We start from the raw sequence: 24,689 nt of genomic DNA, 5'->3' as shown, positions 1-24,689 counted from the left end.
ATATCAAACACCTTGCATAATCATTTCTGTCACAGAAGTGATGCATAGGCCTTGATATCAATTACTAAGTGATCTGCTTCTAATTATCAAAAGTGATTTGATAGAATCATATGGAAGAAATCTCTTACAAAGATAACACTAATAAAATCAGAGTTCCATGCATTCACATTTATTAATTGGTAAACCTAGGACACCATGTCATTTCTTAGACCTACAGGATTTCATTATCAATTAAAATTGAGTTTGAATAATGAAACGATAACATACAAAACACATTCAGGCAGACCATTATCAAAATCCCACTTGAATCACATTACATTTAAAATCTTTTAAAATAAATCTTGTCTATCCGAGTAGTAGTCATAATAACCTAAGCAACATCTTAGCTGCAAAACTTCCCCGAGCTAGCTGAAACACTCATTTAGAATGACTTGAAACTAATATGTATAGCATTGAAAAGGCCTGTGTGGGCCACTGCACTGCCAAACGTTTCCCTAGAGTATCATGATTGAACACAAAACACGAATACACAAAAAGAATAAAATCTCAATCGCCCTTCTTCCTGAAAGAGCATCCTTCAGTCAACCGTGCACGACCTCCAGTTGGCTGGCATAGCACAGTTTGACAGTTCCCACAGACAACAACTGTCTGAGAATGACTGAACACAGTCGTGCTGCATAGAAAACATAAAATGTCAAAATACTGAATCTTAGAAGTTAATCCTGCAAGAAGGATCCTTTCAAATCAAGCCACAAAATAATTATTTCTTGCTTAAAAGAAACAACAAAAATACTAAGTCAAATCAACATACATATTGAAGCATCCTTGACACTTCACATCCTGCAACAAATAGAATATAGTCAGCAAAAGGGAAGAATAATGTACCAAAGGAATAACAACACTTTGATCTCCAATATTGCTGACATTTAAAGTCTTAACTTGATTTCCAATATTCTGATTCAACTCTTAACTAAGATCAATACCATAAAAAAGGAATTTGGTGATTGCACGAGACGTTTCAATTTGTGCTTCCGCTTTTCCACATCAGCTGGAGGATGAAGCAAGTCAATGTCATTAGAAAGCACCTGCAATCACCAAATAGGATTTACCATCAGCAAGCACTGCCCTTTATGCATAAAGGGATGCTCATACACATGAGCTTAAAGGGCATATTATGACCAAAGTGTGTTGATGTTCCCGAGAGCAAGCAAACAATATTCAATGTGTCTCTAATTAGGCCATGGTTCATACCTTGCATGGGACCAAAAATGCTAGGCCAAATATTTTAGAAACCCTGACCAAATTCCCTTAAAGATATTTGGGACTTTATCCACCTGAACTGTCTCTCTGTAATCAAGGAATGGATTTTCCCAAGTCCATTCAAAGTAGCAAATTGACTCACCTAAAAACCGATACTCCTCTATAGCATTGGCATTCTATCAAGTCTCATCTCAGGTTTTCCTTTGATATTAGCCTTTCTACAAAATTCTACTAAAAAACAAAATATGATTGCTTTAAATGTAAGCATTTCATCAATAGCCAATAAAAATAAGACTGGAGCTTCCTACGCATTAGCAATGGTTGTCAGCTTTCACTTACATTGTTCACCTTCATTCTGTGCCTTCCTTGGTTTCTTTTACACGACTTACCGGACTAGGGACTGAATCCTTGATGCCAACTCCATCAAAGACAAGAATGTAAAACTTAAGTGCCTGAGAATTTTTTCTTGCAGCTCTTGAGGCACCAAACTTAAAGCTTTATATATTCCACTATCATTCTCAATAGTTTCAAAGAAAGCTAAAATACTATAATCAATTTCTATGTGAGGTTCATTTTACTTATGTTTTATGAATATCAATTACAAATTCAGTGCTCCATCGAAATAACAGATTCAAAACTTCATTATTCATGAAAAGTTTGTGTGGCAATGTTAGCAAGAAATCTAGGGGTACACAGACCAAAGTTCTGAGCCCCCCAATATGACTTTCTTGATGTTGTAGTTTATACCCTTAATTCAGTCCTATTAAGGGAACAGGGAATTACATCCAAAGGAGAAACTGACTAATTAACAAAATATAAAGAACGTACCATAACGCATCAAATATAGAACCCAATAGCATTTTTATATTTTTTATCATGGGCTTGATGCAGCAAGATGCAGTATGTTCTCCCGGACTGTGTCTGGCTGCTCATCTGCCCTTTCAAAATCTTGACTTGTCCTCAAATCAACTCTGTTCAAGATTTTGATGATAATGTTTCAATCTAGCTCCATTAACATAGCATTGTAGTATAGTGCCATCTAATGTTCTTAAGCAGATTATCCCTGAGTCAAGAATGTCATTAATCTGATAGGGTACTATCTACCAGACTTTTTGAGTTTTCCTTGCTTTTTGAATTTGCTATCATACAGGAGGACCATGCCATCGACCTGGAATTGTTTTGATCTTGGGTTCCCATCGTGCATTGCTTTTTGTCTACGACACTATTAAAAGATAGAATTCTGCCAACTGCCTTGCCTCATCCAAATTTTCCAATTCTTCAAGGGCTTTTTAATGGAGTCTCTAGCATTGAGTCTTAATGTCATTGTCATGCGGAAGTTGTGGACTATGAATTTTAAAGGTATACTAGTCTCCATTCCATATACTAAGTGAAATGGAGTGTGTTTGGTAGATCATTTATATGTTATGTGGTAGTCCCAGAGTACTGCAAATATTTTGATGTCCCGGTCTGTTCTATTTTAATCACATTATAGTTAAAGTGGTTCCAATGATCTTATTTAGTGCTTTGCTGGCTCCATTTGCTTGTAGGTGGTATGGTGTGCTCTGATTATGACTGATCATGAAATTGGCTAATAGCTCCTTTATAATTTAAAACAAAAAAGCGTTTCCCCTGATTACTAGTACACTTAGCGAACACCCAAATCTGGTAATGACGTTGTGATAGAGAAATTTTCCGGTGATGATGAATCTAGCTCTAGAGAGTTTTTTTGGAGGATCAATGGGTCCTATGAAATCAATTGCCCATTTCTCAAAGGGATATTGTGCTAAGACTAGTTGAAGTGGGGCATTGCATCCCATGCTGTAAGTCTTCCTATTCTTTGACATATATAATAATTCTTTGTTTAATTTTTAGCATCCTTGCATATACTCGGCCATCATAAGTCTTGCTAACAATTTTTGTCGAGCTGTAGTATCTCGCAATTGTGTCCTCCAACAATGCTTTCACGTGCTTCCCTTTAGATTTGGTCACAATCATGCTCATAAACTACCCTCTAGAGGACATCATCTCACCCTTTTGTGTATAAAGCTCCTTCAATTGAAGTAAACAGGATTTTTGTAGTAAAAATTGTTTATCATGTGCAGTCATGTCCAATGGAAAGTAATAGGGCAACATCATGAAACACTTCATCAGTTGCCTCAGATTCTTCCCCTATAATCAATTCTAGATAGGTAATCCAAAACTTGATAATTATTTTTGAGCTTGCCTATTATTGTAAAATTGAATTCTTGGAATAGTAATAAACACCCACATATCCTCCCTTGTATCACTAGTTTGTTAAGTAAAATTTTCAAGGGCTCATGGTCAGTGTAGAATGCTTGCCTATTATTGTAAAATTGAATTCTTGAAAATTGAAATAGTAATAACAACCCACATATCCTCCCTTGTATCACTAGTTTGTCATGTAAAATTTTCAAGGGCTCGGGGTCAATGTAGAATGTGAATAGCGTAGATAAGAGGTAATGGCAAAATTTGTGCAAGGCATAGACCGCTAAAGCTTCTCTACTAGTGGTGGTATAGTTCTTATCCGCTTGAGATAGCTTGCAACTAGCAAAAGCTATAGGATGATCTATATTTTATATTTTAATGTATCGAAAGGTTGCTGACATTGTTCAATCCAAGTGATGGTTTTATTAGTTTTCTTCTAGAGCAATTCTTCTAAAGGTGTCACTACGATAGCATAACCCTTAATGAAATATCCAAGAATGTTTTTACTTCTGGTGTAGTTTTAGGAAAGGGTAAGGTCATAATTAATATAATTTTCATCAGATCCACCACAAGCCCTTCTTTGCATGCTTCTACACTTTTCTAACATAGTCCGAAGTGACTAGATGTGCAATAGTCTTATTCCCTGTCTCGCTTCCATGCAGTGATACAAGTTTGAATGTGGGTCTCCCAGGTGATTGTTCTCACATTTTTGGGTATTAGTGCATATTCTCCTTTTTTTAGGTATCGGGCTTTGATGATAATTCTGAAGGCTGCCAATCTAGAATAGTATATCTATGTGTATTCCAACAACAAGCTACATTACAAACCAACGTATCTTGAAGTGCAGCAATTTTCATAGGTTCATCTTGAAATGTATATTCCATATCAAAAATATACTCTATAATGTATCCTACTCCAGAGAACCTTGGTAGCTTAAGATGTAATATTCCTTTTTGTATGTGGTTAATATATTTGGTGTCATTTGCAAACTAATTCTTCTCTGATAGATCTTTAGAGTGGCTTTGTATTATGAAGACCCTTCTAAATCAAAACATCTTATGTTGCATGAGTTCAGTGCTGTCAAAATTCTTGGATACAAAATAGAGAGGTCGGTAAGTATTGTTTGACTTAAGGGCATGTGTAGTATCTTCTTATGTTCCGCAAAGGATATCTCTTCCTTCCTTGAATCAAAGATACTATTGCAGTTTACAAACCATCTCAAGTCCCAATAGGGTTCCAAAAGTATTGAATGGTTCTTTCATTTCCACAACCTCAAAATCCATAATTTGTTTTAGACCTTTGATATTAACTTCCACATTTCGCATGTCCCCAATGATTCCATGCTTGAACCATATGCTAGGCTTATGTTCATTGCTGTTTTCACTAGCTTTGATCTCCCCAATCTATCCCAAATTGTAGGCAAGATGATGTTAAAGTCCACACCTAAATCCACCATCACATGCTTGACTTTGCTATTATTGAAATGTGTGATGATGAGAAGAGGGCCATTCTTCCAGTTTTGATCCTCATTTAATTGGTTCACTTCTTATTGTCTTTGCCTGTTCCAATATTTTCCCAACAGCTTTAACTTTAGCAAAAGATCTTTTTGTTGAGCTAAAGAGGCCAAGTTCTTGAATATCATTACCTCCTCTTCAAAAAAAACAAGCTACTTCATCTTATTGTTGTTGGAGCTACCTCATCTTATTGCTGTTGGACAATCTGTTGTTTAGCTTTTTCTACCACCTTATCATGTTGATGTTTATTTGGCTGAAAGTAAACATAATCTCCTTTCAAACTAGACTCTTCATTTTCCTCTTCTATTTCTTTTTGTTTTTGCTTGGTAACAGTTCCTTGCCTTGAGTATTGTGGCTTTATTCTTCTTTATTTCGGACTTTTTTAATTTGTTCCTACTACCTGCACTTCACCAAAACAATCCTCATTTGATGTGATGAAGGACCATACAACCATTCTTTAACAACCTCTTACTCCTTGTGGTGGTACTCTCCTTATAACTCTAGCCCCTCTTTGCAAATCATCACTCGTAGACCGTGTTCCTACATTTTGGAAAAATTGACTTGAATTTTCACATTTGTCGAGGCCATGAGATTCATCTCCACTAAATAGACATTTATTTTTCTCTTCACCCCAACATTCAATCATGTAGTGGCTTACTTTACCATAATTGAAACATGTGGCATCATTTCTTCTCCAATTGTCAATTATCCTCAATGTTGTCTTGCAATGGGTTATTATGCATTGTGCAGGCCTATTGTCCCTCCAAAGTAGTTGTCTATATCCTCCATCATTCATGTTTTTGTCTACATCTGCATTGCAATTATGATTATGGCATCCCCTGGTTGCAGTGATTTCCTCCATTTTGAACTTGAAACTGATTAGCAGGTCATTCCTTAGTCAGGTGGGTGTCCCACTCTTTATAAATGGCACAATATATTGAATTGGCTTTTATTGGTACTGTTTTCACCTCCACATGTATTGTGTTTGTTGTCCTTTCTCCTTGTGCCTTTGGACAATCATTTCATACATGTCCTTCCGTAGAAAGTAGAAGGTAGGAGGTGCACCATATTTCTTTGGCCTTCTTAACTTTTGGTTTCATCTTTCTCTAGTCTCCGCCAAGGTTGTGCCTCTAACTGTTATGCTATTGTGATTAAATTTGTATAGGAATCAAATACTCTTCCATTTAAAGCTATTTTTATATCCTTCTGCAATCTGGATGTATACCATTCAAATTTCTACCTCTTGGATAGTGGTTCTAGTTTGCAGCACGCTTCCTTAAATCTCTTGCCATATGATTTTATTGATTTGTTTTATCTCACCACTAACTCCCTCATTTTGCTCACACTTTCTATGGGGATGTCCTAAATGTAAAACTTTATCAAGGATTCTTCTTTCACCCTGTCCCAACTCCTTTCATGCTTAGGTTATGTCTTCATGTACTGATCCAATTCATCCTTCCTTAGTGAGGACACAAAGTCCAATAGCTTTTGTCTATCTTCTTCAGCTTCTTTCCTTTCCCAAAGTAATTGCAACAAGAATATGTGTTCCGCAATCTCAGTGGTATCTTTGCCAAAGACTCTTCTCCTTCTCCCTTTTCACAATTTAAACCATATGGGGTTTTTGTTCTCTATCCAAGACTAGAATCTCGACTTAACCCTCTATTTTATGTGTTTTTTCTTTGGTTTTGGTTTCCAGATTTGTTGACTCTTCTCCTTCTCCCTTTTCACAATTTGAACTATATGGGGTTTTTGTTCTCTATCTTTATCTCTTTTCAATTGAATATCAAAGTACTCACTTCCAAGTATTTCGTCCCAAGCAAATCACTTTACTTTCTCTTCTCTCTTTGCTTTCTTCTCTTCTTCTCTATTTTGTGGTATCTCTTCTATTGAAATCCTTCTACTCTTGTATGGTTGAGGGGGGTGGATCTTGGTTAGGGGGTTGTGACATTTCGTTACTTAATGACCTTAATTCAATGGCCAAATTCATCTTAACTTTTCCTTCTCTTACTATATCTTCTCTCCTTAGTTTTCTTATACTCCTATTAACTAATTCTTCTAAGTATTCTTCATATATAGGTAAGACTTCCTCCGGAGCTTTTAAGGATTCCATAAATTTGTCGTCTAATTTGATTGTTATGTTATGACAAAACCGGTTTTTATAGGGCTTTTGGGTAATTGCAATAAGGTTGGGGACTCCTTGCTTCTACATTCCCCTAACAACAATCTTCTTGAATTTCTATAATCATCAATACCCTATTTTACGCTAGTTAGCATTTGTTTTGCTTTCTTCAAACATGAATTTGCTTTCTCTGATGTCTTCCACTCAGTTTCTAGATTCTCTCTGTCCTAAACAACATCCACCTTGGCACACTCAACAACATCATCATTGGCACACTCGACTCTCCTCTTCTCCACATTTTCCATTCTTCTATGGTGTCTCTCTTCTCTATCAACAACATCGTCATTGGCACACTCGACTCTCCTCTTCTCCACATTTTCCATTCTTCTATGGCGTCTCTCTTCTCTATCAACAATTTCCCTTTATCTTCTTTCCTCATTGTTTGGGCTGGCCATTGTCACTTTTCTTGTAATGCAATTTGCTCCTTAATTTCTCTTGTATTTCTCTTATCTCCTTTGCCATGACTGTTTTTGCTTTGGGATTACATTACTCCTTTATTCTTTCACATATAGTTGTGGAACTCTTTTAAAATTCCTCCCCCTTTCCACTTTCCATCCCCTTGGCACCTAACTGTACGAACCTTTCACAGGCTGTGTTTATTGTCTCTGTCCATTTAGTTGAACCTGGTGCGTTTGTGTTGCAATAGCAATTGTTTTTGACAGATAAAACAAGTTTTGACAAGATATGAAGGAAAAAAACAACAGTGCTATAATCTGGAAATTTATTAATTTTAGCCTGAGGTCTCTTATAACATTCAAACAACACTAATATTCCATGGAATGCTAAGACAATAATAATAGAATAATTTCATAGGTAAATTACTGATTTTTTGATTGGAAATTCATCAAACCTTTGCTGTTCATGCAAGCAAATTTATGACAGCAGATCACTGTTTATTCAATACTAACCAGAATCGCCCATGCAATAGCTCAAAGTGTCAAGGAAGACTAGGCACCACCTTTAGTAATTATTCCATGATTTTTAGAAGCTCCTTTGCCAAAATCGCAGTCTTCCAGCTATCTAGGGTATGGCTTCCAAAGCAGGTCAAATCAGCAACCAATCACTTCAGAATTTCTTTATTTCTCCTCTAGCTGTGGTTATCAAACCCTCTTCAAAGAACAATGCCTCTTTATCCAATCTGCTCAAACTTGGTCTCCGAATGAAACCAACAGTAACAAAATCATCTGGTATTTCACAGACTCTAATGTTGTTGCACAAGAATCCAACGTTTCCTTGCACCAATACCTCCGATCACCTACAGAATAATCTTCTGCTGAAAACCCTTGGCCAAGTCTCTTCTCAAAGCAAAAATCAGAATATCTTCAATCACATAATCTTTTTTCAAAACCCAAGGACTCTCCAAAGGACAAATTAGGGCTGCAGCCCTAATTGGCGCAGCTTCCCAAGTTGCACAATTTTATCATTTAAAAGATGTTTAAACTTTTAATATTTCTTTTTGACTATTGAGGCGTCAAAAATAAATCATCTCCAGTCTAATATAAAAAGTGGCCCCATCCGATGAGAAATAGACCCTCACTTAAGTTATGACTTAAAGTGACTTAATAATATTAAAACATTAAAGTTTGCCACTTAATATTTAATTAAAATAATTAAATATTGATATCTCTCTAAAGTATCCATCAGAATTGTCTGTCATCAGAACTGGAGACTATCAAACCATACTCTGCCATGCCCAACCCAATTGGCTAAAAATAGCAGGACTGCTAAAAATAGAAAGTATCTCAAATGGAGTCCTGGAGACCTCAAATGAAAGCCAATCCTGTAATGCTCACTCTGAAGATGAAGAATCAATCTCCAGAAGACCCTCTAACCAACCTCATCAGCCTACGAGGGTCAGTGATAGGCTAATCTACCAAAACTGACAGATGTCAACTAGAAGGGGACATCACACTAACCCCCTCTCACAAGGTAGACATCAAGAGGACAGTATTGAAGATTTTCATATCCTTTTCATATTCTTCTTTTCTCCTTTATTCAGTTTAAGATTTTGAATTTTGAAAATTTCCTCCTTGTCAAATTTTGAAAATTTCCTTCTTGTCCTTGGTAAGACTTAGAACGGAACCAATGTTAGCAAGAAATCCAAAGGGACACCGACCGAAATTTTGAACCTCAATGACTTTCTTAGTATTGTATTTTATACCCAAAACTCAATCCTATTAAGGGAACAGCGGATTAGGTCCGTATAGGAAACTAACTAAACAGAATATAATGAACATACCATAACACATCATATGCAACCCTATATAGTATAGGTATTAATTATATTAATTTAGTACATCATATACACCCTTCTATCTCCTTATATCATTATATATGTTCATATTATATCAATTCTTATAGATTCATCTCTATCCTTTATTACATTTTTCTCTCACATCTTATGATGAACATTGTATTCCTAATCTAGATGCTATCATCCTAATCTTAAGCTCTGCAGGCTTGATGCGGCTAGATGCAACATACCCAGATTGTGTCTGTTTGGTCCTATATTCCCTGCCAAGAGGGGGCATGACGTGGAACACTTACTGGGTTTTCCTATTTTTGAAGGTGACATCAGAGAGCAACGAGTTAATTACAAAAGTCAATGCTTCTCGTTTTTCAAAAATCACACAATTCCTTTTGGAAGGTCTATTGTCAAAACTCTGATTTTGAGTTCAGAAACAGCAAAGAGCACCTTCTTGAATCAAAAAGGTGAAATGCATATGCATCAACATTTGAATAGGAAAAACAGCTACAGAATACTTGGGTGAAATGTCCTCGTCCAATTCCCATTAAATCTCCCCAATACAAACAACAAAGAAAGAATCTTCCAATTTGTCTTCAACCACATTTAATTCATCATTTTACAAATTGAAAGTAAGTCAAGTAGAACGTGAAGATGATAATGAAGATATAATGTTGATAACAGAAAGGAAAAAAGTCTAGGATACTAGTAATGTAGTACATATCTCAAATTTTGGATGCTTCTTCTCCATATTGTGAAGGCTTGCCAAACAAACCTTAGGCCAAGATCTGAGGAAGCGACACAAACAACACACCATTTATCCCTTGCTAGGAGCAAAATTCCAACCACAACACACAATCTGTCAAACCTCAATGTCCCTTTGTCCATCATGTAATGCTTGCATAAGCCATCATATCAATCAGCCATGTGTGGTCTTACTCTCCCATGTGAGCATCACTTGAAGCTAATAGCAGTAAATTTTCCATTACCACTTGGACATTTCAACAAAGAATTCACCAACACAGATTCACATATACTTCTGTGCTCATCCAGTGTCCTATGCTACTCAAAACAACACATAATATCTGCATCAGGTTTGTATGTCATCTACATCTGATATTCAATATACAGTTGTTTGCACACATGCATACATGTCATGCTACTCAAAACAACACAAACTATCTGCATCAGGTTTGTATGTCATCTACATCTGATATTCAATATACAGTTGTTTCCACACATGCATACATCATACATGTCATGCCCACAATGCATGTCCATCATATCTTACACTCGTTTTATGCTCCTAGCATCATTTAACCCTTCCAATTCACAAGACAATGGTGTAGTAAGGAAGTAAGGTGAATCAACAAGACATACTATGTGCTACTCAAAATAACACATACTATCTGCATCAGGTTTGTATGCCATCTACATCTGATATTCAATATACAGTTGTTTGCACACTTACATACATGTCATGCGCACAATGCATGTCCATCATATCTTACACTCATTTTATGCTCCTAGCATCATTTAACCCTTCCAATTCACAAGACAATGGTGCAGTAAGGAAGTAAGGTGAATCAACAAGACATTTCAATTATAAGCTTGCTTAAGGGATTTAATTGAACTAATTGCAAAGAATGTAAGCATGCAAATATACAAAACAAGCACACAATAAGAGAGATATAGGAAACCTGGGGCAGCTGGAATATGAGGCCGTTTTTTAGGGGACAGCGGGGTAAATTAAAAAGCAGTAGCTTTTTTTCTAGAAATAGGAAACTTCAATTATTCATATAAAATATAATTCATCATATAAATTATAGAACTATATTGCCTAACACCATTCACCAAACTAGAACAGTAGTGAGCTGCGGTTAGGAGGTTGTGGCTGGCTTCTTCAGCTCAGCCAAAAAAGCACAAGAACTTGCTCTTGTTCTCCTAACTATGGCAACAGCAATTGGAGATGGCAATGTCTTGTCGAAACTCCCCATCCCCCAAACTGAACTATAGTTGCTCAATCATGGAATGTAAAAAGTAGTCTCAATCTATAAGGAAGTACTGTGGCAAGTCAAGTCAATAGGTTGAGTGCCCAGATCACCCTTCCAGCAGGTTAAGTCAATGGATTGAGTAACCAGGTTGTATTGTCCCTTTCTCAAGCCAAGGGTGACCATTGGCCTAATCTTCGAATTCATGTAGGCTAATTCGTATTGGTAAGGGGACTCCTCGGATCTTGGAGTGCATCAGTTCAATCTTTCTTGGAAACTGTTGATGGAATTCAAGCCCAATTGGCATTATGGATGGCAATGGCATTGTTTAAAGCATTTTCAAACTCCTAAGGTGTTCTTTAAACTTTTTGAAGGGCACGCCTATTTTTAGGTCTCCGAGTTGGCACCAATCTTCTTCCCGTTGCCTGTATTTCATCTTTGTATACTCATAATTGGTTTTTCATGTCTCAACAGTGCTACCCACAACTCAGACGTGAGTATTTAAAATATACACTAAATGTTTAATGTTGATATTATATCATTTCACTTTAATGTTATATTTTTATAAAGTTGCATTATGGCACAAAGTGGAAATCTAGGAGAAGAGTACTTGTGCTTTAGATTGGAGGAAATGAATTATTTTAAATTTTAAATTGACTTATTTTAAAGGAGATTTGAGCTCTCATTTTGAATATGAAGAAGAGCACACATGACAATATGTTGTTGAATTGAACCTATGTGTTCTTCCTTGGATCTTGTGAGGATGAAAACCCTCATTAAATAACTGGTTTCAGATTTGAAAGACAATCCCTAGCTGATTGGTGTGGTACTAATTAAGGAATCACTATTGTTATTCACAAAGCCTGCAATTTCAAGGTTTCAAAAATGATGATCTTTAAGGTGTTCTAATTTCAGATTTTGGGGAGTGATTCTAAATTTCTACTATTGACTTCCATAGATTTTTGGCGTGAGTTATTGCATTTTCAGATTAGCGTTTGCTGGCCATACAGTTTGTGATTTCAGGTGCTTGCCCTAGCTGGCCATACCATTCGTTTTATGCAAAAAAAAATCGTTGGGCTAAAAAAATCATCAAAGACTGATTTGATATTGTTCACTGAGGCTGGATGACTCAGTTTTGAGGGTTTCTAGGCTTAATTTGCAATGGCACGAATTTCTATGAGGGGTTGTACATGTTGCAGGAGCTCTTGCTACTAGGTGTGAGAACCTAGGAGGCTGGGTGCTTGATGTTTAGGAGGTTTTCTTGCTTTGTTGGTGGTATCTGGGTGAGGATTGGTCATCCCAAGCATATTCACTGAGCAAAGGGGAGTTTGGAGGCATTTTGATCATTTGAGTTGCTGGCCACCCCTATTTTCAGGGTAAGTTCATTCTAGGTATGACTAAAATTGCATAGCAGACCTGAAACTTAACTTTTCCCATCAATTTTAGTTGAGCAGCAGTCATTTCCAGAGCTGCTATCTCTCAAACAAAAAAAACCTGTTTGCTTCTATTTTGGTAAGATTGGAGGGTGTTAGGTGTGAAGTTTTTAACTTGAATCCATTACAGGCACTTGGGAGTGTATTGCATTCAAGTTTGGAGGCTTGTTGCCCAATATCCATTGCTCCTGCCTGTAAAAGCGAGACATTTGTCCATATTCAGAGCTGCAACAGTCATCATTTCTGTTTTGGAGGTATTTCATGTGGGGTTTCCTTTTTATGTTCATTTCATGTATTGTGTCTCATTGTGAGTGGGATTTTCATTCAAAACTTTGTAACAGCAGTATATGAACATTAAATAAATTATATCAGAATTTTATGACAATATAATTTTATGACAGCACACAACCCACTATTTTGCATGTTCATGTTGTGATTTTCATTAGGTAAAAAATTGGAAAAATTAGGGGCATTTGTTACAGAGGCCGCCAATCGAGTCAATAGATTGAGATCACTCAACTGTCTAGTTCAGATAGGTCGAGCAGTCCATTTCTCAATTGAGTGCACCCAAGCATTTTTCCATGAATGTAAAAATGGAGGTAACAATGGAGGATGATAGGATCAAAATATCTTTAACAAGTTTTCACATCTTTATCAAGAGAAAAGAAACAAGGTTGAAACCAGCAAAGGAGAATGGTATTGGGAAGTAACCTAAATCATCCTATTTGCATACAAGACACCACAAGCAAAGCAGCCAAAGTCATAAGAGAGTAGATCACAAAAGCCATCTTTGGGCACCGAAGAATCTTAGAAGCATGTTCAACATAGAAAAAGATATGTGAAATAAACAATCATTTATAGGGATCTACACAAGAAAGAACACAACAGCAAGACGGGCAAATCAATATAGGTAAGAACAAATAATCATTATTTAAAAAACATATGTATCTCTTAATATAGAAAATAAAAATAAAAGCACTTACACTCCAACAACATCATGTCATTGTCATGTAAGTGTGGTAATACCGATCCAAATAATCTGCTTGCAAATGATTAGGTATCTTATCTTAGTCGCTAGGCATTCACAAGGAAAATCAAATTGCTCCAACATATGTGTCAAGGTTGAAATCCGAGAGGTAGATATCATAATATTTGTCGCTATTTAGAGATTGACTATAAAAAGAATGATTACTCATTAAATATAGATTGTTTAAATGAATATCTCAGGCTGCATACAGTAAACTATGGTCATGGCTTAATTAGTTACCTTCACCTTAAACTATGGTGTCATATTAAACTTTGAGATGAATACATTCTGAAACTCAAGACAAAAAAGTACGGTAAATGGAAGTTAATAAACAATATGAGAGAGGAAATCAGATGAGTTGAAAAATTTGGATGGTGTGAGCAGAAAATTGACAGAAAAACAAGATGTCAAAAATTTACACAAAGCAGAATGCAAGAAATTGCATTTTGTCCATGGTCTCAAATCCACTAAGGTCACCCAACTTTTGACCTTTATACACTGACCTGGCTACAAAATTTTAAATAGTTCACAACATAATTAATATATCCCAATTAAATATTATGGTATAATATGGATTACACGATCTAAGGGACTCGTATCTTTTTAAAAGAATTGTATTTTTCTTTGTATTGAATGAGATAATTTCCAGGCGAAAATGTATGTTTACTAAAACAGAATGGCACTTCACGATAAACTACTAAAGTCCGAATGTCACTTCAAGGTGGACTACTCGAGACAGAATGGCATGACTACTTGATACAGAATGGCGCTCCATACTGGACTACTCAAGACAGAATTTCACTCCACCGACAGCAAAATTTGGGCAATATACATCTACAACTTCAGGATAGATAAAACGCTTGATCTCCTTGAAAAGGCACGGCATCCATATTCAAGTGATTCTCTAACAACAGAAGGTCCAGTTTCTTAAAGGAAACTGTGGTATAACAATTTCTAATCTCTTAAAGTTAATAAAAATGAATTTGTTGGAGAGTAGCCATAGATTCATGCTCAATAAATTTTATTGTTCTCTCTGTCTTTACTAATATTAGTATTACCCCATCATTCATTCAATTAGAAATAGTGGCACAATTGGTCATGAACTACTACGTCTCTCATGGAATCCAAGAAAAGCCATCAAAAGCAGGGAGCTTCTAATCAAAATGAGTAATACCACGACCACCCTCTAGAAGGGAAATGATTGATCACCGCATTTGAATTTGTAAAAATTCTTAATAGATGCTTTTGTGCTCCAAGCATCTAGGGCGTCGTATTTTATCAATAAAATAAATCCATTCATTTATTTATACAAAAAATTCTGCTTGTCTTCATTATCTTAGTTTACTTCACTGTAATTTATAAGTCGTTCAAAACGGCCGTACATAAAGCAACCTTATAGCACTCACTATTGATTAAGCTTCCACTTGATTCTAACAAATTTAATATTTACTTTGCGTGCATATATCGTGCAAATATTACTGATGTATTCAAGCGCAATAACAATGAACAACGAGCTCGTTAGGAAAACGTTGAGCTTTTATCTAAAAACCCTAAACCCCTCAAATCCTCAACATACAGCCGCAATACAGAAAAAAATGAAGCATTTCAAAAGCTTGTAAGATGAATAGAAGAAAAAGATACCATTTTGATAGTCGGCAAGAGCTTTTTAGCAAATAATCTGATCCAAACTCAAAATAAATCGTCTGAGCGGCCGCGCACAGCACCTCTTCAACGCCAGAGAGCTCAAACAAGCGTTCAACACTTAAGTTTATACAGAAAGGAATGAAATCCCGACCGTCGATCGCTCCCGTCCTCTTGTCATAGGCCGTCGATCTGGATCCTCCCGTATGCCGACTTCGATTTAGGTTAACTCGGTGAAATTATAGAGCAAAAAATATACTTGTAATGCTTTCAATGCTCATGACATTTTCCATTAAAGGTTGTGTCTTTTTAATGGGATTCTTTTAATCTAATAAGAGGTTTTTTTTGTTTTTTTTCAAAAGTTTTGTTGATGTAAATTTTATCTATTTTTTTAGTTTTTTTATATATATTTTTTATTTTAAAATAATTATTTTATTCATATAGATTGTTTATGTATGAAGGATATAAGAATAATCTATTCAAAATTTATTATTCTTTAGACTAATTATTATGAGTTGATTTACCATACGTTGTATGTGACGTGTCATTATGTCATGATATTTAAAGGTATTTATTATGCACTTAATTTCACAAAGAGATAGAATGAGTAAAGAGTAATCACAAGATAAATTGATATATCATACTTCAATTTTAGAGGCAATAAAAGAATAAAAAATCTATAGCATTGTTATATAAGTCATTTGCATGCATATGAATGTTATCTTTGATCTTTCTCATCGTCATTAATTTAGTTTAACAAGGGGTTTGATATAGAAAACATATTCATCTATTGATTTGAAAAACTCTTCAATAATGTCTTTTGACACCAACTTAATAGATTCAATATTTAAGAGGTGAAAACAAGCAAATCTTTAGGCACACTTTATGTCAAACCATTCCCATACAACTCAAATCATTTTCAAGATAGTTAAAATCAAACACATAGCACTCAAAATCAATTTACAAGGCTTTTGGTACCAAATTGGACTATAAAACACATATTAATCAAAGAGGTAATTTCATAATGGTGGCAAAGCATTCCAAAACTACATAAGCATCATTTATTCATTATCAATCCTAGAGTTAAGCCCCTGTATCCTCTTATTTAATTGTCACATTTATTTGAGTTTTGTAATTAGTTCTGATTCTTTGTTATCTAAATTAATTTGTGACTATGTGGTTGCATTTGCCTAATTAGTCTAGATAGATTTATAAGGTTGTGTTAAAATCTTTATATTATTTGGTGAGCCCAACATTCATACAAAACCTAGGGTTTTCCTTGGGTTCTTATCCTCCATTAGAGGTTCTGAATTCTATATTTAAGACAATTTATCTTTCTTATTAGGTCTATGTAGCATTTGATTATTCTCTTTTGTGTCCATTTATTACTCTACTTCTTTTGTGGTTTTCTTTGTCAGTGCTTAATCTTACCTTTCTTCCACCATACCCACCCTTGCTCTAGCCTTTGGGTTTATATTTCAAATATGAGTATTAGTCTTTTTTCTTATTCTTATCAACCCTTAGGTCATTTTTATTCATCCTTTTATCCTTTAGGTTTTGGAAGTGACTTTCATGTCAAATCTTACCCACTTCCTCACATGCCTTTACAACAAAGTGCATGCTTGAAACTTAAAAGGTTTAATTTATTGAGAATGATGTTCGTAGTGGTTGATGAGCTTTATTTATGTTCACCTTATTCTATATTTTATCCTTTTTCTAATATCATAATGATCCTATTTGTGCTTCATTTCTATATCTTATCTCAACCTTTATACTTCAAATGAATGATTAAATATAAGTGATACTTAATTATCTTTCAATGAAATAATAGAATAATAAATTAATTTTTATTTATTAATAATATTGTCATTATGTACTATTCATGAGTAGTAGAGTTGGCTTGGGTCATTGGTTTGCTCTCCATTGATCTTTGATTCGACTCCAAGGCTTGCTTACCCGATGTATGTGGTTTGTGGGCTATTGTGTGCATCACCACATGGACAAGTCTCGCCCCTTCCCCTATACCAACCTGGCAACGAATAATTCCTCGGTTTGTGGTTGGGCATTGGACAGGGTGCAGAGATACCCCTATGTTAACAAAAAAATATACTATCATTATGTTGAGGAAACAAAGTTTATTTTAAATTGGCTTGCATTCCAACTCGTAACTTTAGGGTTCCACCACGTTTAGGCTTGTCAAAGATGGATGAATAAATTGTGAATTAATTGGGTAGCTCATGTAGTATATGAACCACAATTTGGCAATGTGATTGTTGAAGTAACTATTTGTTCTATTGTGTACAACCTGAGTTGGCCTAGTGGTGGAGAAATTGTACTCTTGAAAGAGAGGTCACAAGTTCAAATCCCACAAGGAGGTATGGTACGACTTCGACCCATTACCAATTAAAAAAACAAACCATTTGTTCTATTAAATGATAATTGTTTTTGTAAAGACCAACTTTTGTATTTTACTAGCCAAAAGAAAATAATACTAATAATAATATCTTGTTAATGGGCATGTAGGGTAAATCATACGGCTGTGGTTGAGACCATGTGTCGATGGGAAAAACTGGAGAAAGGATGGATGAAGATCAATTTTGATGGCACGTCGCGAGGTAATCCAAGTAATCGGGTGCGAGATGTATTGCAAAAAATGATGAAGGTTTGATTGTGGCAAAAGGAGCTCAAAGGTTACCAAATAGAATAAATAATGAACCCGAGGTGAAGGCTGCAATGTTAGTGATAGATTTGGCGGGTAATCTCAAAGTTTTAAAATTGCATTTGGAAGGGTTTCAAAAATCGTGATAGATACAATTATCAAGGGGTTCTCACAATGTTGGCGAATTAATAAATTTATAAATATTATTTGCAAAAAATTAAATCTTTTTCAAGATTTTAAAATCTCCCACATTCGTAGAGAGGGAAACATGGAGGTGGATACCTTGTCCAATTTGGGTGTGAGTTGGACCTGCAGACAATCGATTGGTGGGGTGATAAGGGGTGTGACGTGGCTTGGGTGAATTAATGCTTGCCACTTGGTACACGATTGGCTACCTAGCTACCAAGGGATGATAGGCAATTTAAATTTTGTCATTTTCTTTTTGATTTTTAACTCCCCTATCATTTTAAAGTATGTCGCCACCCTGCTTGTCATTATTGCAAGCTTTCATTTATTGGTATGATGGAGGGTGGCACATGAGTTGATGTATTATTGAGTTGGATGTAAGGATTTTTTATCTGAGCTAATTGGATTCATAATTCCTATTAATTGATGCATGCCCATGGTTTTTCGAGTTTAAAGTAGTTGTGTTGGCTTTGGTGGCGTGGCATGGTGAAGAAGCTTGGTGGACAAAGGGCAAGATCTCTGACGCATAGGTTATAGAGATGGAAGAAAATTTCACTTTGCACTCCATCAAACAACAACTAGCCTTTTTGGGACAAATTTCAGATTAAAGATTGGTTGGTATTTTCCTGTTTGATGAGGAGTTTTTGGAAATAATTAAGAAACTATTGGGAGATGAGTTTCTGGTGTTTGAATTCAGGTATAGGCCTGACATGGACATTATTTCAATGTTGGTGGCTTGGGGACTTACGTTTGGGTCAAAATCAGAAGTGGAATGGGTGGCCAAGGCAAGTGTTCTTGCACATTCTTTGTGTGGCTTGGTGATGCAAGAGCATCCCTGGTTCACAACAATCTTGCATCAACCAAAAACATTTTCTTTTATGTTTTGTTTTCTATTTGCAGTTTCAGTTTTCCTTTCTGTGTGTCCCAATTTTGGCTCACTGGATCCTATGGAGTTGGATTCTACTTGAAGACTTGATCATCTTTCTTGCTTTCAAACCGCATCTCATTTGGATCACTTTCCGGCAAGATATCACTACCGGTTTCCTTGACAGTTTCTTGTTATCAGTTGTTCCTTTGTTACCAGTTGCCTGAGACCTATTTTGGTGATCTACTAGAACCCATTCAAAAGCTTGTGGAGCCTTGGACATTGATCTCGATGTTTCTTGGCGTGTGGCTGACCTTCTACGTTTCATCCTTTAGATTTTTTGGAGGAATCTCTTGGCGAAGGCTGACCTTATTCATTTTGCATGTTAGGTATTGTTCTTCGAGTTTTGATCCTTTTTGGGCCAACCAGATCCTTTGGATATGTGTGTGTGTGTGTGTGTGTGTGTGTGTGTGTGTGTGTGCGTGTATATATATATATATATATATATATATATATATATATATATATATATATATATATATATATATATATATATATTTGTAATCATGCTTTAGAATATAATTAGGGAGAATCAAATAGAAGATCAATTAGAATCAATCAAGGATAGACTATGCCTAGAAGATAGATCTTTCGATTCAAGGTCCTGGTGTGACCTATTCTACTAGGCTTTTGTGTCGGTATGTTGTAACTCGATTGTTACCAGTTGGATGTAATTAACTTTCATGTAATAAAACTATCTGTTCTGCATTGCCTCCATCATATCTATGTGTTTACTCTTGCTAACCGGTTTGGAATGATCTCCTTGAGGTCCCTCCTCACCGGTGACTACTTCACTTGGTTTCTTTGTTGGGAAGAGTGGTTCCTGGGCAGGGGTTGCAGCGACCCTTTGGAGAAGGTGTGATGATAGAAATAATTAATGTGGAATACTATTTGTTTGTGCTCTGGGGGGATGGGGCAGATAGGGTTGCAAGGTATGAGGAAGCCCATGAGGCGTGGGAAGATTTAAAGGTCTACATTTGCACCGTTGAAGTGGAGAGGAGGATGACTCGAGAGGCAAAGATGAAGAAACGGGGCGAGGGCAAGAAAGTCAAGTTTGATGCAGATGACTATTGGGTAAATGGTCCTGGATTGAAGAATAAATCCAAGTAGGGTTTATCTATTTTTAGAGTTAGTTTCTTCTAGTGGTGGCTCCTTTTGTTAGTAGTTTTTTATTCTAGTTAGGGCAAATTTGTCTGCATAAAGATTAGTATTTTCATAGTTTTTAAGTTTCAAACTTCTCAAACTGTTATGTGGTTTATCCCAGTTTCGGATTATGGTGAATAATAATAACAATAATAACAAAAATAACAATAACAATAACAATAACAACAATAACAATAACAATAACAATAACAATAACAATAACAATAACAATAACAATAACAATAACAATAGCAGATAACTATATATATATTCTCTTATTATTGTAACTAAAAGCAACAATGATGTTTATATTATTTTGTTATTGCAACTAATAATATTATGGTTTGAAAGGAGCATCCATGGGAAAAATAAAGTCCCTTTGTTTTTCAATTTTGTTGAAAATCATGAGCCATGTGAAATAATTATTTGCCTTGGATAATGCATTAAGAAATGGGAAGAGAATATGGAGAAGACTATAACATAAGACAACAACCATGTAATATTGTAGCTAGAAGTAGCTCAAAAAAATGTAGAAAATAAGCACAACATCAATGTAATAGCATGGAGGAAATGTAACAACATAGGAAATAAGAAATATATCATATTTTTTATTAAAAAAAAAAGTATTTTGTGATCTATGTTTTTACTAGAGTGTTTCAAACACCCCGCGAATTAAGAGGAGGGACCACTCTCATAAAACGATGATGACATTATTTATTTTTTTAGTTTGTGTTCTATTTTATATCATTTCATGTTTTGTTGTGTGATTGATAATATGAGAATTTATCTGATTGATTTTTAATACATAGAATGTGTTATTTGTATGCAATTTTCATTGCATTTACAATGACCTACATACAATTCTATGACAAATTACAATCTTGTAGTTGACACAATTCCTATAGCAACTTGCACAGTTTTTATAACAATTTAAACAATACTCGTAACACACATTGTTCAAAATTCCTATAGCATTTTATAGAAAAACAATGTATGGTAATTTTGAAAGAATATTTTTTTCTTTCATTAAAATAGTTGCATTTCATCCACACTCACCTCACTACTTGCAGCCTTTAAGCATATAGCCACAACACCTTTCACAAATTTATGCCCCCAAATTAACACATAGACCAAACTGAAATTTTATTATTAAAAATTAAATCCATGTTACATGCCACCTAAATTTTAGCCTATCAATAATGTTATCATAGTATCGTTATTACTTCGAATGATAGTAAATATTATGATCATGAGAAATCTTTGGCTTAGTAATTTTCTACATAAGATCTTATTGCATTAGCTAATGTTAAAGTCCCGCATATTTGGTTAATAAGATTCACAAATTTTTCATTATCAAAATACATGGATTAAAGATCCTACAAATTAGTGATGTTAAGGTTGTCTAACCTAGTGATTTGACTAGTGCATATACCATGCTTCCTCCTTTCATGGGCATGTCTTTTATAATTCCCATGGACAAACGCAACAAAACACAACTAGTTAAAAAATTTAAACCAAAAGCATAACATAGACAACAATACAATGTGCATGCAGCAAGTGTCATTATGATTTGCAGTGCTACTTACTATTGATAATAATTGAAAGATGCATATTAGTGAACATGAAATACATAAACGATCAAATAAATAAGAGGAACAATTTAGTGGCATGCATTATCATATAACACTCCATATTAAAAAATATAAAAGCTAAGGGAAAAGAAGGTCTCTCTAAAACTAGCACTAAAGTGGTGATATCTTAGAGATATTCCAACTCCACAAGACTCTAGATGGAATGATAGCATTGCTCTCAAAACCACTATTGAAACAAACTATGAGAACATGGTCAAAAGCAACTATGATCTTAAATATCCCAAGTGCATCATAAGTCTATGTCAATAATTGTAATATAATAATAAACTTAATCATATTTTTGTCCCAACATTTTAATCCCATTTTTAGAGAAAATGTATTTTATATTTATCTAGTCAAGGTTAAGATGCTCTATTATTGAAAGCCCAAATTATTATTACTAAAATGTTCCACAAAAATCTATTCAATCTTCGCCACTATGATGTCATATGCATCCACTCCTCTAGGTCATCATTAGCTATATGACTTTACTTAATGGTATTATAAGGATATTTTTACACATCACCTATGTAATTATTATTCTCAACCAGGCTCTTTTATTCTTCAAAATCAAGCCACTATTCTAAAAGTTTGATATCTTCCTTATTGAAAATTATGGAAATTATTAGTTTGCACGCCTAATTTTATGACTAAATCTATTTATTGTGTTTATTGCAGTTTTCTATTATTTCCCCAAGTGTCTTCCACGGGTTACATTTTATGTCTTGGCCTCTTTTAGCAACAAATCTTAGGGATACAGACCGAAATTTTGTACCCAAAGGATTTATGGTGTTGTAGCTGTAATATGGTGAAAATTAGGGTTTCTACCATTAAGTGTGATAAAACCACTACTTTTCTTAATACACCATTACATTAACGAGGAGAGGAATTTAATAGATCTAACCTCTCAAGGATTAATATTCTTGTCAAATTGCAGGCCTCTTGAATGGGTCTCTTTCCTCCTTTGAGATTGAATTGATTTGAATTATTGAAGATGATAAAATTAGGGTAAATGTGTGGATATTGAAGAGATCGGGCATAAACAGTGAGCCCTAAACAGTGAGCTGAAATTGTTGCATGAAGCCACAAACTTGGATCTGGTCAAAGGAATATGATTTGAATTTGCTCCCTGAAATTTGACCTAAATTGTCGGGATCGTTGGTCCTAAATTTTTGCCATCCAAAAGGGGACATGTTCATCTCTGTGAATCCTATACTTCCTTCAAGATGCAGCTTTGTACATGTTCCTGCACATAGTGAAAAGGGGGGAAAATGGTTGGGATTAGGGGTTTGCCTAATTCAAACCTTGGTTTAGGAATTAACCTTGAATGAATAAATGCAAATACTGAAATAAATATTGGAAATATATACCTCAGATCTACAATTGTTAATGATGATGCTTTATTCCTTGAATGTAACCACATATGTTGTATGAAATGGCATGAACATGACAAAACCCTAATCACACACACATGCTTGCATATGAATGATGTAATTTTCTCTACAATGGTTGAATGAAGAATATGCAACCTTGAAGATCTCAAAAAATGCTTGATGATGAATGCTTCACGGATGAAAGGAATTGATTCCTTAATTATATTACTTGGAGTCTTAGATTAAAATGAATTGATTGAACATCTTTATATAAGGGTATCTAAGTAAATTATGAATATGTCGACCTCCAACATTCATGCGGAGCCATGAAGATGAATTATCGTTGGAGGGATATAAACCCACCCTAATTCAAAATGGGGCCCCACTAAGAGGGACCATGGTGTTGGGTGCCATGGTCCTTCTCAAAAAGGGACCAAAATGAAGCCTCGGGGAGAAGGGTATCCCACTAGAGAATCCATCAATGGGTGTTCATGGCATCAAAACTAGAGATTAGGCACAAAACGAACCTGGATAGGTGATGAGGATGGAACACGCTAAAGTGTAGGGGCACAAACATGAGGTGTAAATTGGACTGGTGACAATTTACAACACTACATTCAACCCCCACTTTAATGGGAATATGAGCCTATGCAAATACTCGTGATAAAGTAGATGAAAGATGAAAGATAGGAGCAATTAGGAGCACAATCACAAGGGGTATAAGACATCACTAATTTTGAGGAACCAAGCCCTTGATCTCAGGATCTTAACTCACTCAATCGCATGCAAGGGCATAGAAAACAAGACAAACACAAAAAGGCAAACAAAGAAAAAAAGACAAGAGACACACACAAGCTAAAAAACAAAATAAGACCTCAAGTCAACTAGTCGAAGAGACATTGATATCAAAATGTCTCAATCATTAATATCATTCTTGAAAATGCAATCTCAAGAACACAAGTGATCACATAAAAGGAGTAAGAGCATGCATCATCCGTGAGCTACAAATAGCAAAGATATGAGCTCATGTGAAGAAATAGAGAAAGAATGGATACACATTCTAGATGTGTTTTTCTAGGTAATCCATGAGAATAAGGATGAGAGAGGACATGGATACACATTCTAGATGTGTTTTTCTAGGCAATCCATGAGAATAAGGATGAGAGAGGACATGGATACACATTCTAGATGTGTTTTTCTAGGTAATCCATGAGAATAAGGATGAGAGAGGACATGGATACACATTCTAGATGTGT

The 24,689-nt window shown here is 35.2% G+C and overlaps 1 protein-coding gene across 1 annotated transcript; it reads right to left on the bottom strand.

The window, feature by feature from the left end:
- Positions 1–288: 288 nt before the first annotated feature.
- On the bottom strand, positions 289–15,779 carry LOC131071762 (small ribosomal subunit protein eS27y). The gene is made up of 4 exons (XM_058007747.1): positions 15,517–15,779; positions 984–1,085; positions 812–840; positions 289–673 (listed from the first exon to the last, which is right to left on the bottom strand). Exons 1-4 carry the CDS (start codon positions 15,517–15,519, stop codon positions 547–549), a joined length of 261 nt encoding a protein of 86 aa, XP_057863730.1. The 5' UTR covers positions 15,520–15,779; the 3' UTR covers positions 289–546.
- Between the last annotated feature and the right edge of the window lie 8,910 nt (positions 15,780–24,689).

Source organism: Cryptomeria japonica, chromosome 3, assembly GCF_030272615.1.
Source record: "Cryptomeria japonica chromosome 3, Sugi_1.0, whole genome shotgun sequence".
In the NCBI taxonomy this organism is placed as follows: Eukaryota; Viridiplantae; Streptophyta; class Pinopsida; order Cupressales; family Cupressaceae; genus Cryptomeria; species Cryptomeria japonica.
This window is presented reverse-complemented; position numbering and strand designations above follow the sequence as displayed.